The sequence below is a fragment of the Rhinolophus sinicus genome, linkage group LG01 (assembly GCF_036562045.2).
Source record: "Rhinolophus sinicus isolate RSC01 linkage group LG01, ASM3656204v1, whole genome shotgun sequence".
NCBI classification, from domain to species: Eukaryota; Metazoa; Chordata; class Mammalia; order Chiroptera; family Rhinolophidae; genus Rhinolophus; species Rhinolophus sinicus.
Window position 1 is genome coordinate 58,452,103 of NC_133751.1, and position 17,323 is coordinate 58,469,425.

Below are 17,323 nucleotides of genomic sequence, written 5' to 3' on the forward strand. Positions count from 1 at the left end.
TGTGTCCTCTGCCTTCCCCCCTGTAATCCAGGCATTGTCCATAGTCCCCAAACCATCAGTTCTGCCCTCCTACTCCCAGCACTTTGAGAGCAGTGGCATTCAGCACCCCACTCTTCAAGAAAGGAAGTTCCTTAGCTCTAACTATGTTCCGGCCCACCTGGGGGCTTGGCGGCATGTGGCTCCTACAAGCCTGCAAGGGAGATGGTAATCGGTTGTTAGCCTAAGGTCACTGAGCAGGACAGGATCTGAACTGAGGTGTGCCAAATCCCCAAACCACGCCCTTTGCCACCCATCTCATACTGCCCCACCGAACCTTCCAGCTGGGTCTGCAGGTCCTCCATGTCCCCACCCCAACCCCAACATGACGCTGTTCTCCACAGACCAAGAACTGGAGCCACAGCACTGGTGCTGCCGCTGGAACGACCAGCCTTCCTTGTGCGCCCTGTACCAGCAAATGCGGCCCCGCATCGGCTGTGCTGGGTACCAGGCCCCAAGGCCCGGTGAGGCTGCTGGGGCCCCCCCAGAGGCAGGGTCGAGGCAGAGGATCTGGGGAGGGGTGGCCTCTTGGGGCCTGGACCAGGGCAGTGCTAGCTGCCTGGGGCCGGGCTGTGGCCACAGGGGAGATGGAGACAGTGCTGGTGTACAACGGCAAACAGAGGGGCTTTGTACGTGGCCCTGAATAAGGGGCCGGAATGGGGGAGTGGGAGCTAATGAGCAGATATGCATGGGGCAGGGGCACAAAAGTGTAAGACGGCTCCTGGGGAGGATTCTATAAGCCATGAACACCTTTCCAGGCTTGAGTCTATCTGGTCAAATGCCCTGCCAAGGGGTAGTGGGGAATCTCAGATCCTTCCCTTGTCTGCCATGCCAATGTGGTGTTTCTCCTTTTTCCAGCCTGGATGTTCGGGGACCCCCACATCACCACCTTGGATCGTGTCAATTACACCTTCAATGGGCTGGGAGACTTCCTGCTGACCCAGGCCCAGGATGGAAACTCCTCCTTTCTGCTGCAGGGCCGCACTGCCCCGACCAGCTCAGGCCAAGCCTCCAACTTCATTGCTTTTGCAGCTCAATACAACTCCAGCAGCCTCGGGCCCATCACTGTGAGTGAGGCAGGGAGCACTAGGCATCCCTGCTCCCCTCCCAGAGAGCCCTCAAGGACCCTCAGCTGGAAATGGAGTCCCAGGAAGAGAAAGAAGGAAGAGGGGAAGAGGGCAGAAGGGAGGGAGGATGCATCCTGCCAGAGTAGTGGTTTGTCACCCTAGAGACACAGGATTAGGGTCCTGGCTCCACCAGTAATGTAACTAAAGAAACGACTTAACTTCCAGTGCCTCCATTTTCTTAAAGTAAAATGGGGATAACAATATTACCTACCACACAGGCTGTTGCGAGATTTTAATGAGATAATCTAAGAAATGTACTTAGCTCACAGCCTGGCCCATGCTAAGTACCCCATAGCCATTAGCTAGCAAAACCTCATTGTCCCACTTGCCATCGCCTTCATCTTCACCCAAGGCTCAGGTTCGAAGCTGTCTGCAGCCTCCTCTCTCAGCCTGTGGGCCAGCCTGCTGGTCAGGCTTAGGCTTCTTCCAATTCTCTTCCAGGTTCAATGGTTCCTTGAGCCCAATGACACAATACGCGTGCGGCTCAATAACCAGACTGTGATGTTTGAGACTAACCGTGAAGATGCAGAAGGTAGGCTGGGGTCAGCTGTGAGGGTTCAGGAGGTGCCCTGCACCTGAGAGCAATGTGTTCGGATGTGGCGGCAGCAGCACTGGGGCAGAGGAGAGTGGTCGTCATCCCTGCTGTCCCTTCAGCAGCTATGCCTGAAGCAGCTTCTTCCCCCAGGAGTCGGGCATTTCCCTCCTCACTTCTTCCTCCAGGGCTGTGATGGCCTCTCTGTGGTAGTCCCTGTCTTCAGTCCCCCAAGTAGAAGGCGGTGGCGCGGGCCTGAGGGTGTCCTGTGAGTTTGGTTTCGGGCCACTAGAGAAGGCACCTCAGGACATCCCAGAGCTGCTCTCATTCTCCTCTCTGCATTTGGAACCTGCACTACTGCCAAGCCGTGGGCCGGCAGGGTCCCAGCGCTGGTATCTTCCTCATCTGTCTCCCAACATTCTAGGCCAGGAGATAGTCAACACCACAGGAGTCATAATGATCCGCAATGGTTCCCTGGTGACGGCCAGCTTAGATGGGACAGTGATCATCTCAGTGACTGCTCTCTCCAACATCCTCCATGCCTCCTGCAACCTCCCAGAGGAGTACCGCAACCACACAAAGGGCCTCCTGGGTAAGAAGCAGGCAGGACCCTGACTCTGAGGCACCAGCCACAAGAGGAACTCAGACCCCCAGACTCCAGGAGGCTGCCCCTCCCACTGGCCTGCAGACATCCCAGCTTATTTCCCTTTCTCAGCCTCCTTGGAGCAGAACCTTGCAGGTGTCAGGGAGGGTCAGGGACCTCTTCGGCTACCTTGGAGGCTCACTTCCTGTCCTCCTAAAACTCTGCTTCCGGGGCAGCCAAGGGAACATCAAGAATGGGATCTGAGGAGGGTGAGGCCAGCAGCAGCCCTTCTCCTCCCTGAACCTCACACCTTCCCACTCCTCCCTCCATTGCCTCCATTCCCTCCTCCTTCCTCGATTCCCTCCTTCCTTCCCTGCTCCTCCCTCCCGGAAGCAGAAGAGTGGGATCTGAGGTTATGGTCCATCCTCTCCCGCCTCCTAGAGGACTGAACCAAGAACAGATGCCATGGAAAGCGTCTTCCTGGACCCCCTGCTCCTCCTCACATCTTGAGTGTGACAGCAGAACCACAGTCCCAGGGTGCCAACCTCCTTCTCTGTCCCTCAGGGGTCTGGAATGACAATCCAGATGATGACTTCAAGATGCCCAATGGCACCACCATTCCCCAAGAGAGCTCTGAAGAGATGATTTTTCACTATGGAATGACCTGTGAGTCTGGGCCTCAGAGTGCTCGGGGTAGAGGGGGCAGGGCCAGGATGAAGGAAGCTGCTAACATTGTCTCCCTCAGGCTGGTGGGTACCAGACTTCTGTCCTTTGTAAGGGAGGAGTGGAAAGGCCAGGAGGAGACGCTGAGGATTCTGGTGCCACCCCAGATTTGCCCCCTCCACTCCCATCACATCTGCATCTCTCTACCTGGAAGAGAGGATGAGGGAAGTGGGTGGCCCTCATTCACTAGAGCTGAAATTTCCAGACTCAGAAGCTGGAAGTCAACCTGTCCTTCTATGTCTCCCTCCCCCACTGCAAGCCATAGACAGTGACAGTAAGGGGTGGACACTGCAGAAATATAGCTGGAGTCCCACACCTGCTACCTCTTCATGTGTTATAGGGAAAATCAACGGACCAAGCCTCCTTGGCAATAGGGATGACAATCTGCCTTCCAACTTCACCCCTGTCTTCCTTTCCCAACTTTTGACAAACAACTCGAATAAAAATATGACCTCTGAATGTAATGGAAATGAACAATGCATCTATGATGTCCTGGCGACAGGAAACACACAGACTGGACTGCACACCAGCATGATCTTTACAACATACCAGCAGATGAACACCACCCTCCGTAAGTGGCGTGAGGCCTAGGAAGGCATTTGCAGAGTTAGGGGGCAGGTGAGGAGCATCCTTCCGTGTACTCTTTTAAGCTACACATCCTTTAAATTTACCATATTCTTTGACTCATGTTATTCCTCTGCTCAAACCCTGCCGTGACTCCCCAGCTCACTCTGTCCTTATGACGACCTTCAAAGCCTTATCCAATTTACCTCTCTGAACTCTTCTGCTAGTACGCCCACCTCACTCCCTCTATTCCAGCCCCATTGGCTTCTTTACGTCCTTCAAACATGCCAGGCTCACCCACACTCCGAGACGCCACACATGCCGTTCTCTTTGCTTGGAACACCCTTCCCCAGGCTTGCTCCTTGCCACCTTCAAGTCTCTATTTAAATGTCAACTTTTTTGGCTAGCCTGTCTAAAATTTCATGTTCACCTACACTCCCTAGTCACCTTCCCTGCTTTATTTTTTCTCCTTAGCATTTATAACTATCAAATATATTTTCTCATCTTCATAGGTATCTTTTTTATTATGTATTCACTGCTGTGTCTTCACTACCTAGAACAGTACCAGCCATATAGTAGGTACTCAATAAATTCTTGTTAAGTGACTGAATGAATGAGTGAACAGAAACTGAAAGAAATAGCAGGGCTCCAAAAAACAGAGACCAGTGAAAATGTTTTACTCCCTCTCTTTTTTCTGACAAATGCAATGCCCATCTAGATGTTATCCTCGTGATTTTCAGCCCCCTCCCAAAGTCAAAACTCTGTGATGCCCAGAACAACCCTGTCCTCTGATTCACTTCATCCCATGCCCAGCATAGCACTCTGATCAGAAAAACACTAGAAATGAATCCTGCTCGGGGAGAAGATAAAAAGAGAATAAATATTTGGCCAGGTGGTCAGTATAACCCCAGCCTGCTCTGCAGGTCTGAGAGCAGGTACATAGAACAATTCCTGCTTCCAGAGGCGGGTCCCAGCCCTGGGAATGCTTCACAAACCAGAGGACTGGAGAAAGACAGAGGAGGCCTCAAGGCAAGAGTGTGCTACCTCAGGCTCTGAATCCCCCTTTGTGTTTCAGATCAGTTCCCGCCCTCTATAGAGGGTCGCGGAGTAGTGGAAGCCTACGTGGGGCAGACCACACGAATTGATTACACAAGCAACTCTAAGGACGTCACGTTCACGCTCAGGACCGACTACACTGACTTCAAGCTTTCTGGTAAGAATGTTTGGGGACAGAGGGGTGAAGTCAGGGTCAAGCTTTGGGGACTTGTGCATTATTACACCCTGTGCAACTTCATGTCCCTTTTCTACTGGACTATCCAGGACGAGCCTTTCTTAGGAACGATTTCTATAATTCGAATAGGTGACACCCCCCCCCCCCCCGCCCCAGCCCCATCCTCAGGGAACAGTACTGATGGGCTTATGGCGATCTGGCCAGCTAGCTAGACCGACTCTGGGCAATCACCAAGTTATAAGACTAAAGTATAATGACTAAGAAATACCAATGTAAACATTTTTATATCTATTTTTTTTTAAAAGGATATAATGTGGAACAAGATTTAAAGAAATACAAATACCTTTGTTTGGAATGTTCATTTATGTTCGTCAACCACATTTACCTACCTTTATCACTCCTTGTCTGCTTTTCTGTGCTGGGACCACGCAAAGCTTCATTTCTCCCTCACAATAATGGTGTGGAGACCCCAAGCCTGTAACCATGATGTGGGTCAAGGAGTCAAAGCCCACAGGATGCAGCTTGCCTTCTGTTGTCAGCACTAATTATGCTGGTGACTGCTCTTTGCTAAACCAAAGCCCTTCGAGACCTTATTCTGAGCTCTGAACACCTCTCTGCCTCATTTCCTTTCTCTGTGCACAAGAAGGGACTGTTTTGTCTGTACCCTTTTGCTCCATGTGGCATCAAGGCCAGACAATTATATCAGGACATTTTCTCCTCCACTGACCTCCTCTCCTGAAGACTGATGGTCTGGACGTTACTGTCATCTGTTCTCTACTATTAGCTCCTTTTAACCTGCTGTTTTAAGGAGACCTCCCTATTTTCTTGAAAATATAAGGCAGGTTTGATCAGAAGAGTCCTCATTGATATGTGGCAGTGTTTCACTATAGTCTGATGTCTGAAGGGGTGGCTGGTCAAAGGTCCAGGAAGTGAAAGGGGTGGGCAAGAAATCAGGGCAAAAAATGGGGCTGCTGTGAGGGTAAAGCCAGTTTGGCCTGCATTGCGCAGCCTGGGGAAGTGTCGGGAGGACCCTGGCCTCCATTGTTCATCCCTCCTGGATGTCCCATCATGGGGCAGTCCCAGGCAGGTTACCATTTGGAGTCTCTTCAGCAGGGAGCTGCCTTCTCTCTAAGGAGTTCCACCCTGCAATCAGTTACTTGGGCTGGCGCTACCTCTAGCTTGGAGTACCAGTATCACCCCAGGAAACCAGCCTTGCTCAAGGAAATGCCTGATGAGATCTGAGGGTTGGGGGAAGTCCAGCATTGACTGTCAGGGTGTTAGATGCCAAGATATGTTGGACAGCAGAGCAGACAAGGCTCCCAGCTCTTATGGATCTTGTCTTCCCTGGGGTAGAGAATGGGACATTGCTATGGACACCGAAGTCTCTGGAACCATTCACTCTGGAAATTCTAGCAAGAAATGTCAAGGACAACTTATCATCTGTACTCCAGCCGAAGACCGTGGTCTGTGCTTGCAAGGGAGAGAATCAGTGTTTATACAACCAGACCAGCTGGGTGGGCAATTCCTCCCTGGAGGTGAGTGCTGGGACAAGGGTGGGAAGGAGGTTTTCATGTTGAGGTGAAAGGAAGTGGGAATTGGAGGGATGTCGTAGTTGAGCCCCTCTGTGGTAAAGTGTGTGCTAAGAGGTGGGTGGAGCTATGGTAGGTGAGTAGAGCTACAAACTTACATGTATAGGAAATAGAACTTTTCTTTACCGCTTATTCCTCGTCTGGAATTTTATGTCCCAGCTCCTATTCTGCCAGGCTGGTGGGAAAACTTCCACCTCAGCCTTTCTTAGAATTCCCCAGTGGTTTCCAGCTCCATGGTTCTGGAACTAGGCACTGAGGGGTGGGGTAGGAAGGTGCCCGTGTGGTCCCTGGGCATGAGTCTGCACGGATTACAAGCTCCCTCCTCTTCAGACCCAGGGAGGCGCTCAGTGATTCTGTGCCTTGCTCAGACACAGGGCACCTTTCATAAGGAGGCTTCAGGTCCATTCTGCCTAGAAACACCACACAGCCATTTCTCTCTGGGTGTGGGAAGAGAGGTGTTGGTCTCATCATGGTGTTGGGAAGAGAGGTGCAGGTCCCGTCTGATCTTGGCACTTCCAAACCCCTTTGTTTTCTCTTTTACTTTCTCCAACTAAAACAAGCAATTGTCTCTCAATCTGGAGAAAACCCTTCTCCATTCAAGTTTCTAGCCAAGATACTTGGCCTAAGTCCACACATCTTGCTCCATCTATTTTTCGTTTGTTTGTTTGTTTGTTTGTTTGTTTGTTTGTTTTGGGTTGTAAAAGGGAAGCCAGAAAGGAAAGTGTTTGGCTGACAATATCCTACGACCCCCTTTACCCTTTATACACACACATCCTTCTCTGGAAGCATGAGCAGAGAATTCCTACTTAAAAGGGGTAGAGGTGCGGGGAGCCCAGGGACGGGAAAAGGAAAAAAATAGAGAGAGTGGGAAAAACAAAACTTAAAATCAATGTATTATTCTAGATATCCCCAAATACCCAGTCTTGGAGGTAGAGTGTTGGAAGGTTCCACTTCAGGGAGATTTCCAGAGTCATCTCACGGAGATCAGAAAAGAGAGAGCAGGGTGCTTGATGAGGTTTCCAGGACGTTCCCTGCCCTGTGCCATTGTTCTGGTTATGTGTGTTCTCACTGTGCTGAGCAGTGAGCCTCTGTCTTCTTAGCCTGGGAGTCAGCGAGAGGAGAATGAGCAGGAAACTGCAGCCTGTATGGGATCCAGTTTGCAAAGGATAGTAGAATATTTATTTATTTATTTACCCCCTGTCTTACTCTAAAAAGGATTTCAGGCAAAGAGATATGGTGTGAGAGCGAAGAGGCTGAGAACCTGGGGCAGGGACTGGGCACAGGGGTTGGGGGAAAGAGTGGCCCAGGGAGGCAAATGGGCTGGAGGACGGTGTGCCTTCGGGCAGAGATGTGCAAGCCCAGGGCCTGGTCAAGAAAGTGCTCAGTAGATGTTGGCAGAACTAAGACAAGGACGCAGGGTCCATGGGTCCTCAGACCAGAGGGGTCAGTAGTGAAACACCCAGGCACCTTAATCCTGGCTGCCCAGTGATCAGCAACCCATTTCAGGTGGCCAGCTGCGAGTGTGATGACGACACCTTCGGCCACTTCTGTGAACACTCCAAGGACCCCTGTGAGGAGCAGTGCTTCCCGAATGTGAACTGCATTCCTGGGCAGGGCTGTGAGGGCTGTCCCCCCAACATGACTGGGGATGGGCGTCACTGTGCATGTAAGCTGAAACAGGCCCCTGGCAGGAGGAGGTTCTGGGAACAGGTGATGCCTGGGGGGCCTAGGACAGCCACAGACAAACCATTTCTCTCCTTTTTCTAGCATGTAGGGTTTCAGGGAAGAGGGGGAATTCCCGCCTGTTCCCGTGACTTTTTTTTGCTTTCCTATTCCTGAATCCCGAGAAAAGTTGGTCGGGAAATCGGGAAAATTGGCTCCTTGAACCCAGTGATACCCACAATGGGAAATAAACATACTATTCACAATGTATCTCTTAGACATTTTTCCTATTTATCGCTAGGGTTTCTGAGGGGGAATTCCCAACCGGTCTAGGGATTTTTTTTTTCGCTTTTCCATTCCTGAATCCGGAGAAGAGTTGGTCAGGAAATCGGGAAAATCGGCTTCCTAAACCCAGGTGGCTGGTAGTATTGGCTGTCACTTTGTGGAAACAATTCATCGTGGAGAACAGAAAACAGTTTATATCTCGGGATTCGGGGACAGGAAAGCAAAAATAATTCCTGAGAATGCGTGGGAATTCCTGTCCGGAAACGCTACTAGCAAATATTTGGAATGATCAACGTAGATAGATGTGGTCAGGAGGTAAGGTAGGCATGGTAGGGCGTGAGGCTGAAGGAGAAGAGATTGTACAGACAGGGGGAGAGGCCAGGGCAGGGCAGCCCTGAGGCACTGATGGGGAAAGACCAAGGCAAAAGACTGAAGGTGGCCTGGAGAAGAGAGAAGACTTCTGGCACAGCCAGTAACCAGAGGCAAGCTGTGCCCTAAGGCTCCTCAGGGTCTTCAGAGATGCAAAGCCCAGCATCTCCACATCCCCCAAGTCAGGACATTTGGAGGGGCTGCCATGGGCATCTGGCAGCAGGAGTGTCTCATTTTTCCTCTGGTTCCTCCTCCCACCATCTTGACCTCTGAGCTATTGGAGTCAGATGAGGGAGATCACAGTGAGGCTTCCACTAAGCCCCTAAAGCACCCAAAAGAAATCTGAACAGAGGTCAGAGTAGGTAGAACCACAACCTCATAAAGGCAGAAAAGGGGATGGAAGTAGGGAAAGCAGGCTGACAGACCCTTCTGCCAGCCCTCTAGGTCCTTTCGTGATGCGAAGGGTCTGATAAACACTCCATTCCTTCACAAGAGGGAGAGTACCTACCTGGCAGAGGAAAAAGGGTAACCTGGCAGAGAAATGTCTGGAAAAAGGAGAAGAAGCATTGTTTGGTGTTCAGAGTGGCCCACAAGCCTGCAGATTGTGCCGGCTTTCGGGGAAAGAAACCGAGCTTGTCCTGGGAACAGCTTTCCATGGGCTGGTGGCTGCCCCCTGCTGCCCAGTGTGGGGTTACTGACCTCTGCTCCCTCTGCAGTTCTGAAGGACTCTGAACTCTGTCAGAACCAGTCCTGCCCTGTGAATCACTGCTACAACCAAGGCCACTGCTACATCTCCCATACTCTGGGCTGCCAGCCTGCCTGTACCTGCCCCCCTGCCTTCACAGACACCCGCTGCTTCCTGGCTGGGAACAATTTCACTCCAACTGTCAATTCAGGTACTACCAGATGCCCCCGCCATCCCCATCTCCACACTTCTCTTGTTTAGGGGAAATGGGGGCAAGAGGGAGGGCTCTGGGGGCTAGGGCTAAGTTCCTCAAACTCCCAGGACAGAACTCCAAATTTCTCTTACGTGGTGGTAAGTTGTAGACTATGGGAGCCAGTGGGGCAGCTGTCACAGCATGAACCATGGGCCTGAGTGTTCTTCTGAGGAAAGACTGAAGGTGACCTCATGGCTCAGTGAGAAGAGAGTCAAGAGGGCCCTGACCACAGTCAAGCAAGCACTAGGGTGAGGGTCAGCAGACTCAGCCACCTCTGAGTCCTCTGGTGACCTATCACTGTAGAGTAGGATGGTCTCTCTGGATCAGCCCAACATTCTCTTGGGGTAAGTCTGGGTGAACCGGTGACGTGATCATGAATCTGCTTTTCCCATCTCCAGAGTTTCCCTTAAGAGTCATCCAGCTCTTGCTCAGTGAAGAAGAAAATGCCTCTATAGCAGATGTCAACGCTTCGGTCAGTGCTGCAGGGGCTCTGGGTGGGCAGGCGGGTCTTGGCAGGTTCGGAGCAGGGTCTTAGCCATCACTTGTGCATTCTGTATCTATTCATCCATCTAGATTCAGTTATCAGAGGAGATAGGAGCTTCCTGCCTCAGGGAAGGCCTGGGGTGAGGAAGGCAGGAAGCCCCAAGACTGAGACCTCTGGGGGGTTGGAATGACCAACTCAAAATGCACAGCATCTAGGGTGGCTGAGTCACCCCAGCCTCTCCTTCTGAAAGTCCCTCAAGACTTGCACTTGATGTTATATGGGAGAAACGCAAGGCAAGTCACCTCCAGGAAGCCTTTCCTGACTTCCCAAGCGAACTGGGGGCTCCCTCTGCTTGGCTCCCATCCCCTAGTCTGTCCCTCAATCACAGGCAAAGTAGCACAGTGGTTGAGTAATTGAGGCTCTAGAATCCTACATACCTGGGTTCAAATCCTGGTTCTACCACTCACTAGAGCAGGTGTAATAATTAGACAAATTATTTGATGTCTCATCTATAAAAATGGAAATAATAATAGTACCTATGTCAATGGGTCGTGTCAAGGTTTAAGTGACAATGTACGTAACGTACTCCATACTCTGGTAAAATCTGTTGCCATTTGTCTACTGCACCACTATGGGTCTTTGAGTATGGACTGTTCCTGTCATGTTCACGTCCCCAGCACCCGGCCATCCCCTAGGTCTGGTTAAACTCGATTGATGTTAACGTACATGTGGGGAGAGAATGAGTGGGAGAGTCAGAGATCAGAGGCAAGGTAGGGGCCCTTCATTTCAGATTCTCCCTGGGGGTAGGGGGGAGATATGTAAAGTCCTTCACTCACCAACAAACTTTTACTAAGCAGGGACCCACCCCAATCACCGGACTAGACTGGGATGTGATGAAGAAATGGATGAGAAATGTTCTGGGAGTCCTGGGGCTCGCATTCAGAGAAGGAAACAGATAGGGATGAGTTAATTGTATGAAAGTGGGTGGCGTCTCCTCTCCGGGCTGGGCCGCATCCCCACTGACACCACCCCCACCCCCATCCTCCACCCTAGGTGGCCTATAGACTGGCAAACCTGGAAGTGCGGGCTTTCCTCTGGAACAGCAGAGTGCAAAACACGTAAGTGGGACTGTCCTTGCCTCGTCCCCAGGTCCTCCCTCTTCCCCCTCACCCTCTAGCCCCTCATTGTGCCCCTCCCACACAGGGGTACCACGACAGCACTGGCCTCAGGAAGGTCCCTTCAACACTGGACTGTCACCTCGGAGTTCCAGTACCGCCCACGGGGCCCTGTCATCGACTTCCTGAACAACCGGCTGCTGGATGCCGTGGTCGAGGCTTTCTTTCTGCAGGCCTCGTGGGGGAGGTGGAAAAGAAGTGAGGGACCGAGGAACAACGTGGTCTTCCACCCCATCTCCAGGGGAGACGTGCACAGTTTGAAAGCTTGTGAGTCACTATCTTGGGGACGGTCACAGGGATAGCTGAGGGAGGAGGTAAAAGGTGGGAGTTTGTCACAGATCTTCAGCCCAAGCAAACAGGCCACAGACAAGCAAAAGCAAACAGGCCACAGACAAGCAAGAAGCAAGTTCATTTAGCTTTTTTGTTTGTAATTTTTTTAGAGAAATTATAAACCTTTTAGCCACCAGATTTCTAGATTCAAGAGCAGGAGCATAAAACACTGCTGAATGAATCCCCATGTGCACCGTTTCACAGAGCAATTGCTCCGCTTGCTGCCTTCCTGACCACCACTGCTGTTCTTCCTTTTATTAAAACTGTTAGTGACGTTAAAATATCATTGTACTTTACAAACATGAACAGGGACATCCTTTTGCCTTTGCCTTCCTGCTGAAAGGTATTAAGTTGAAGGCCGGGGCAGAGATATCCCCACCTGAAAGGGTGTGACATTCTGCAAAAGCCCCCCCCAATCCAGGCCTCAACACCCCCATCTAGAAAATGAGGTGGGATTTCTGAGATCCCTTTCAGCTCTGACAGCCCCTGTCTCTTCCAGAATGGGAATGAGATAGGTTGGCATGTTGGTCAAAGAGGGAAACACACCCTGTTTTGGGGAGTGAGGCAGAGAACAGGGCAGTGACCAGACCAAACCCAACAAAGCTGCTGTGTTACTTGGGTCCAGGACCAAGCAAGAGCTTCTTCTAGAATCTAGGCTACGTTTCCTCCTTCCTGGGGACAACAATGTGAAATCCTCACACTACTATGTGAATGTGTGGTAGGGGGTCTAGGGGTGGGAAGAAGGGAACTACCCCAGAGCAGACCATGCCTTTTGTTAAGGAAAACAAACCAAAAAAACCCCAATTTTTACTATATAAGTACAATATATTTATTGTGGAAACTTTAGGAAACACAAGTTAACAGAAAGAGAAAAAACAAAACCACCTGTAATCCCAAGTCCCAGAGACAAGTCCATTCATTTTGCACATATCCTTCCGAATGTTTCTTTTATGCATAAGCACCTTCACACACATCAATATTTTTTACAATAAAGGGATCAAATCATACCTAATGTTTGATAACCTCCTCATTACTTAAACAATTCTGAACATATTCCCATTTGATATATTATTTTATATAATTTAATGTAGTGCTTTAATGTATTTTAAATAGAATATTATTCTAATAGGGACCATTTCCTGAGTGCTTACAGTACCAGCACTGCTGACTACCTTGCATATATGAATTACCTCATTTAAACTTCACAACAAGGCGGGCGCTATTATTATCCTTTCCTTTTAAAGATCAGGAAACTGAGGTTGAAAGAGTTATGAAATTTCCCCCAAATCACACAACTAATTAGGAGTAAAGTTTGAAATTCAGTTAAGGTCTGGCTGACTTCAAAGCATATGCTCTTAACCAATGCATTTTCCATACTGCAGTGCTTATTGGTTACATAATATTCCTTGTTCAACAAAACGCCTGTTAAATATTGTTGATATTATGAACCACGCTGCTCTGGACTTCCATGAACATACATATTTGTGTGCTTTTCCTATTATTTCTAAGGATAAATGCCTGATACGGCATGCTTGATCGAAAAGGTATAGCTTTGGTGTTAATTAATTGCTGTCCATGTTCGTGTGTGTCCTATCCGACAGCGACCGTGAGCACGCTGGAGAATTACCTCCAATGCAGGGGCTACAAGGACTACCGCCTAGTGTACAGCCCGCAGGACGGCTTCACTTGCATGTCTCCATGCAGCGCAGGCTACTGTGAGCACGGAGGCCAGTGCCAGCACCTGCCCAATGGGCCGCACTGCAGGTGAGAGGGGCAGGGGGCAGGAGGTGGAGGGCAGTGCTAGGGAATCCAAGCTGGGCAAAACTACTGCAAGGGGTCCAGAAAGGCCATGGGACCTCTGAAAATTATAATGCTTTCCTTTGTAATTGAGAGAACAGGGATCAGAGGAAAAGGGACAATGGAAAAAAAAAAAGTGTGAGTGCTTATTCTGTGTAAATAAAGGTGCTAAATTACCTCTGAAACTCAAACTAGCTACTAGGCACGTATTATGACCATCTTAAAGATGAGAAAACTGGGGCTCAGAGATGATAAGGATGCTGCCCAACGTAACCAGTAAGTTAAGTAGCAGGATATGGGTTCCAAAGCCAAACTCTTCCACCTGATTTTGCTTCTTGGTGGACACCCTGCTGTCTCCTTGTGGAAAAGGAACCCATTGTCTTGTGTCTAGGCCTGGCCCTGCACCTCCTTAAGAGTACCAGGTAGGGGAGGCCCTCTCAAACTGGCACCCTATGTCCCCTTGCTTCATCAACAGTCTGAGGGACTCCAGAGAGGGAAATGCACTAAGTCTGGAGGCCTGCTAAGGAGAAGAGCAGTGCCATCTGGGAACTCTGTCTACCATGTCCCCACCATCTAGCCTTCTCTCCTCCGGAGTCCAAAGAGGGGATGGGTGGAGCCAAGGACTGGGCCCAACTCAGGGGCAGGCTGGGTTTGTGACTGTGCCTGCTCACCTGTGGCCAGCCCCGCCCCTTCCTCTGTTCTGATGGAGCTGACCCCAGGTGAATTCACACCACATCTGCCTCATTTGTCCCATGACACCCGCTTCAGCTTTGCCTCAGGGCTGACTCGCCCTCTTTCCCTAAAAGGGAACCCAGTCTGTGCGGAAAACCTCCTCTGGCCCCATAGGAGGAGGGGGTGGTGAGGCTGAGTGCCACTTCCCCCTGCTGACCAAGTCCCCTTTCTCTGTTCCCAGCTGTGTGCCCTTCTCCATCTATACGCCCTGGGGCAAGCACTGTGAGCACCTGAGCTTGAAACTTGGTGCCTTCTTCGGGATACTCTTCGGGGCCCTAGGCGCCCTCTTGCTGCTGGGGGTCATAGTGTTTGTAGTTCATCACTTCTGGGGCTCCAAGATACACTATTCCTACTCCCTTGACTCGGAAAGCTGATGCCTCGCCCCAAGGGGGCAGCTGTGGCCTAAGATACCTCAAGACCCACCCCAGCTTCACCCGCACATTTCCAGGCGCCTTTGCTTTGGGGAAATTGGAAAAAGGAAGGTGACTGAAATCGATTCAGGATTCTTCAATGAAATGAATAATGGGAATGAATAATAATAAAGATTAGCACACCTTATCTGTAAACACAGAGGCAGACAGGAAGAGGAAGAGGTCATAAACAGAAGAGGTCATAAAAAACCTACTACATAAAAGAATGGATTCTCACAGACAAAACCACAAGGAGGACACTGACCTACACATATGCAAACGCCAGAGTTAATAATGGGGTGATGGCTCTAAGTTAAAAACCAAAATGCATTTGCACATAAAACTCTCCAGTTTACTTCTAATTAAAGTCTATCTAAATAAAATCTCACTGACTTTTTCTGTTTGCAAAACCATGGGTTCCGTTCATGATTTTCCTCTGGTGGTTGACAGGCCACCAGAGGTGGAGGAACACAGGTGGGTGGGAACCAGTCCTGCTTCAGCCCTCAGTGCTCCATGTTGGAAAGCTCAGTTGCTCCAGCCGAGACTTGCATCCTTGTTTCTACATCACTTTCTTCCCCTCACCCCAACACAAGCCAAAGCCTGGTACTCTAAGGAGGACAGTAGTTACACCCCCACACTTTCTCTGTCCTTTCCTGCGCCCCAGGCAGTCTTTTGAGCGTCTCCACCCACAGTCCTTCAGCCCCACTCTGTTTGTTCCCAGCAACTAGATCAGTTTCCACCTATCCTTCCCTTTTAGCAGGCAGAATTATACACTTCTCTCATGTAACAACTCCAACAACAACTGGTTCACAACTCCTATGCCTGGGGCACCTCAATTCCAACTCTATGCAGAAACTGGGTACCTGCCTCTTGGTCCTAAATACCAAATCCCGGAAGAGAGAATATTATTGGTCCAAATTATGCCAGTTGTCCATCTCTGGTCCAACCACATGTGGCCATAGGGTAGGGAAGGAAGTCACATGATATAAACCTGGTGCTCAGGCTCACTCTTGTAGGTGAGAAAGTACTGGTGTTGGAGGAAGTTCCAACAAAAACATGACCTTTGATCTGAGCAGAGACTGCAAACTGTCTGCTTTACATAGAGAATGACTTCTGCCAGTAGTTGAAGCCCCCCAACACACACACACTCCATATGTACAAGGCTGTGGCTTTACCCTCAAATGTCCCAAAATGTAATCACGTCTCCATATAAAACCACATTCATTTAATCCCAGCATTCATTTATCAAGAATTAAGAACACAGAGCAGCCAGATAGCTCAATTGGTTAGAACATGAGCTCTGAGCAACAGGGTTGCCGGTTCGATTCCCACATAGGCCAGTGAGCTGCGCCCTCCACAACTAGTTTGAAGACAATGAGCTGCTGCTGAGCTACCAGTGGGCAGCTGAATGTCTCAGTTGGTGAGAGCGCAAGCTCTGAACAACAAGAGTGCTGGTTCGACTCCCACATGGGATGGTGGGCTGCACCCCCTGCAACTAGATTGACAATGGTGACTGGACTTGGGGCTGAGCTGCGCCCTCCACAACTAAGACTGAAGGACAACAACTTGATTTGGAGCTGATCGGTGCTGGGAAAAACACTGTTCCCCAATAAAGTCCTGGAAATACACACTGTTGCCCTTCCCCAATAAAATCGTGTTGTTGTTTTTTTTAAATAGCCTAAATGGCTTCACTGGTGAATTCTACCAAACGTTTCAGGAAGAAATTCTAACAATTCTGTATAATGTCTTTCTGAAGATTAAAACAGAGTGAATACTTCCTAACTCATTTTATAAGGCTAGCATTACCCTAATACCAAAACCAGAATAAGACATTGTAAGGAAAGAAAACTATACATCAACATCTCTCATGAACATAGATGCAAAAACCCTCAACAAAATATTAGCAGATCAAATCCATCAATGAATAAAAGGAATTATATACCACAACATCATGGTATTTATCGCAGGTATGCAAGACTGGTTCAACATGCAAAATTCAGAACCTGGCAAGATGGCGGAGTAGGTAAACATTGTGCCTGCATCCTTCTGTGAACACATTAAAATTACAACTAAATTATAGAACAATCAACCTGGAGAATCATCTGAAGTCTAGCTGAACAGAAGTCCTATAATTACAAATATAAAGAAGCCACACTGAGACTGGTAGGAGGGGCAGAGACACAGAATGTGCCACACACCTCCATGTGGTAGTTGAGAATCAGGAGGAATATCTTGGCCATGGAGTTTCCTCTCAGAGGAGCAAGGGACCCCCGTCCTCACACCAGGCTCTGCAGCCCAGAGTATTGATGCCAGGAAAAAGAGCCCCCACAACATCTAGCTGTGAAAAACAATGGGTATTCCAACTGTTCGGGTGGGACAGAGGCTGCAGGAAACCGAGACAACCCGCTCACAGACTCACTTGCTCTCAGGCACTCACTTTGGACTCAGGCGGAGGGTTGGTGACTCGGGGGGCCTTGGAGACATTTGGAGGGCACACTGAAGTGTGTAGCTTCAGGAAGAGGCTAGTGGTATTTTCCTGGTTTGGGTTCCTCCTTTCATGCAGCTGGTAGGTGGGCGCCATCTTGCCTGTGTTGAACCTGCCCCCTACAGGCCAAATCTGAACCTGATTGGCCTGGTGATCTCCGTTGCTCTGCCCAACTGATTCAGCTGGAACCCTGCCCCACCCAACTCGTGCACAGCAGGAGGCAGTTTCTTGTGAGCAGCCAGCCCCGCCCACATTGCAATCTTTCTTGGCA

General features: G+C 49.9%; 1 protein-coding gene across 2 annotated transcripts in view; it reads left to right on the forward strand.

Annotated features, from left to right (window-relative positions):
- The window catches only part of MUC4 (mucin 4, cell surface associated), a 54,336-nt gene extending 37,980 nt beyond the window's left edge, over nt 1–16,356 (forward strand). The window contains exons 12-26 of one of the 2 annotated variants that reach the window (XM_074330326.1): nt 381–500; nt 895–1,103; nt 1,605–1,695; nt 2,120–2,287; nt 2,843–2,944; nt 3,342–3,572; nt 4,641–4,778; nt 6,150–6,331; nt 7,892–8,051; nt 9,418–9,597; nt 10,038–10,111; nt 11,177–11,241; nt 11,327–11,565; nt 13,230–13,392; nt 14,339–16,356. In XM_074330326.1, coding sequence (XP_074186427.1) covers nt 381–500; nt 895–1,103; nt 1,605–1,695; nt 2,120–2,287; nt 2,843–2,944; nt 3,342–3,572; nt 4,641–4,778; nt 6,150–6,331; nt 7,892–8,051; nt 9,418–9,597; nt 10,038–10,111; nt 11,177–11,241; nt 11,327–11,565; nt 13,230–13,392; nt 14,339–14,531 — 2,315 coding nt within the window. In that variant the 3' untranslated portion in view covers nt 14,532–16,356. The remainder of the gene's footprint in view (nt 1–380; nt 501–894; nt 1,104–1,604; nt 1,696–2,119; nt 2,288–2,842; nt 2,945–3,341; nt 3,573–4,640; nt 4,779–6,149; nt 6,332–7,891; nt 8,052–9,417; nt 9,598–10,037; nt 10,112–11,176; nt 11,242–11,326; nt 11,566–13,229; nt 13,393–14,338) is intronic. The other variant, XM_074330328.1, reaches the window with a different exon arrangement.
- Nucleotides 16,357–17,323: the final 967 nt, after the last annotated feature.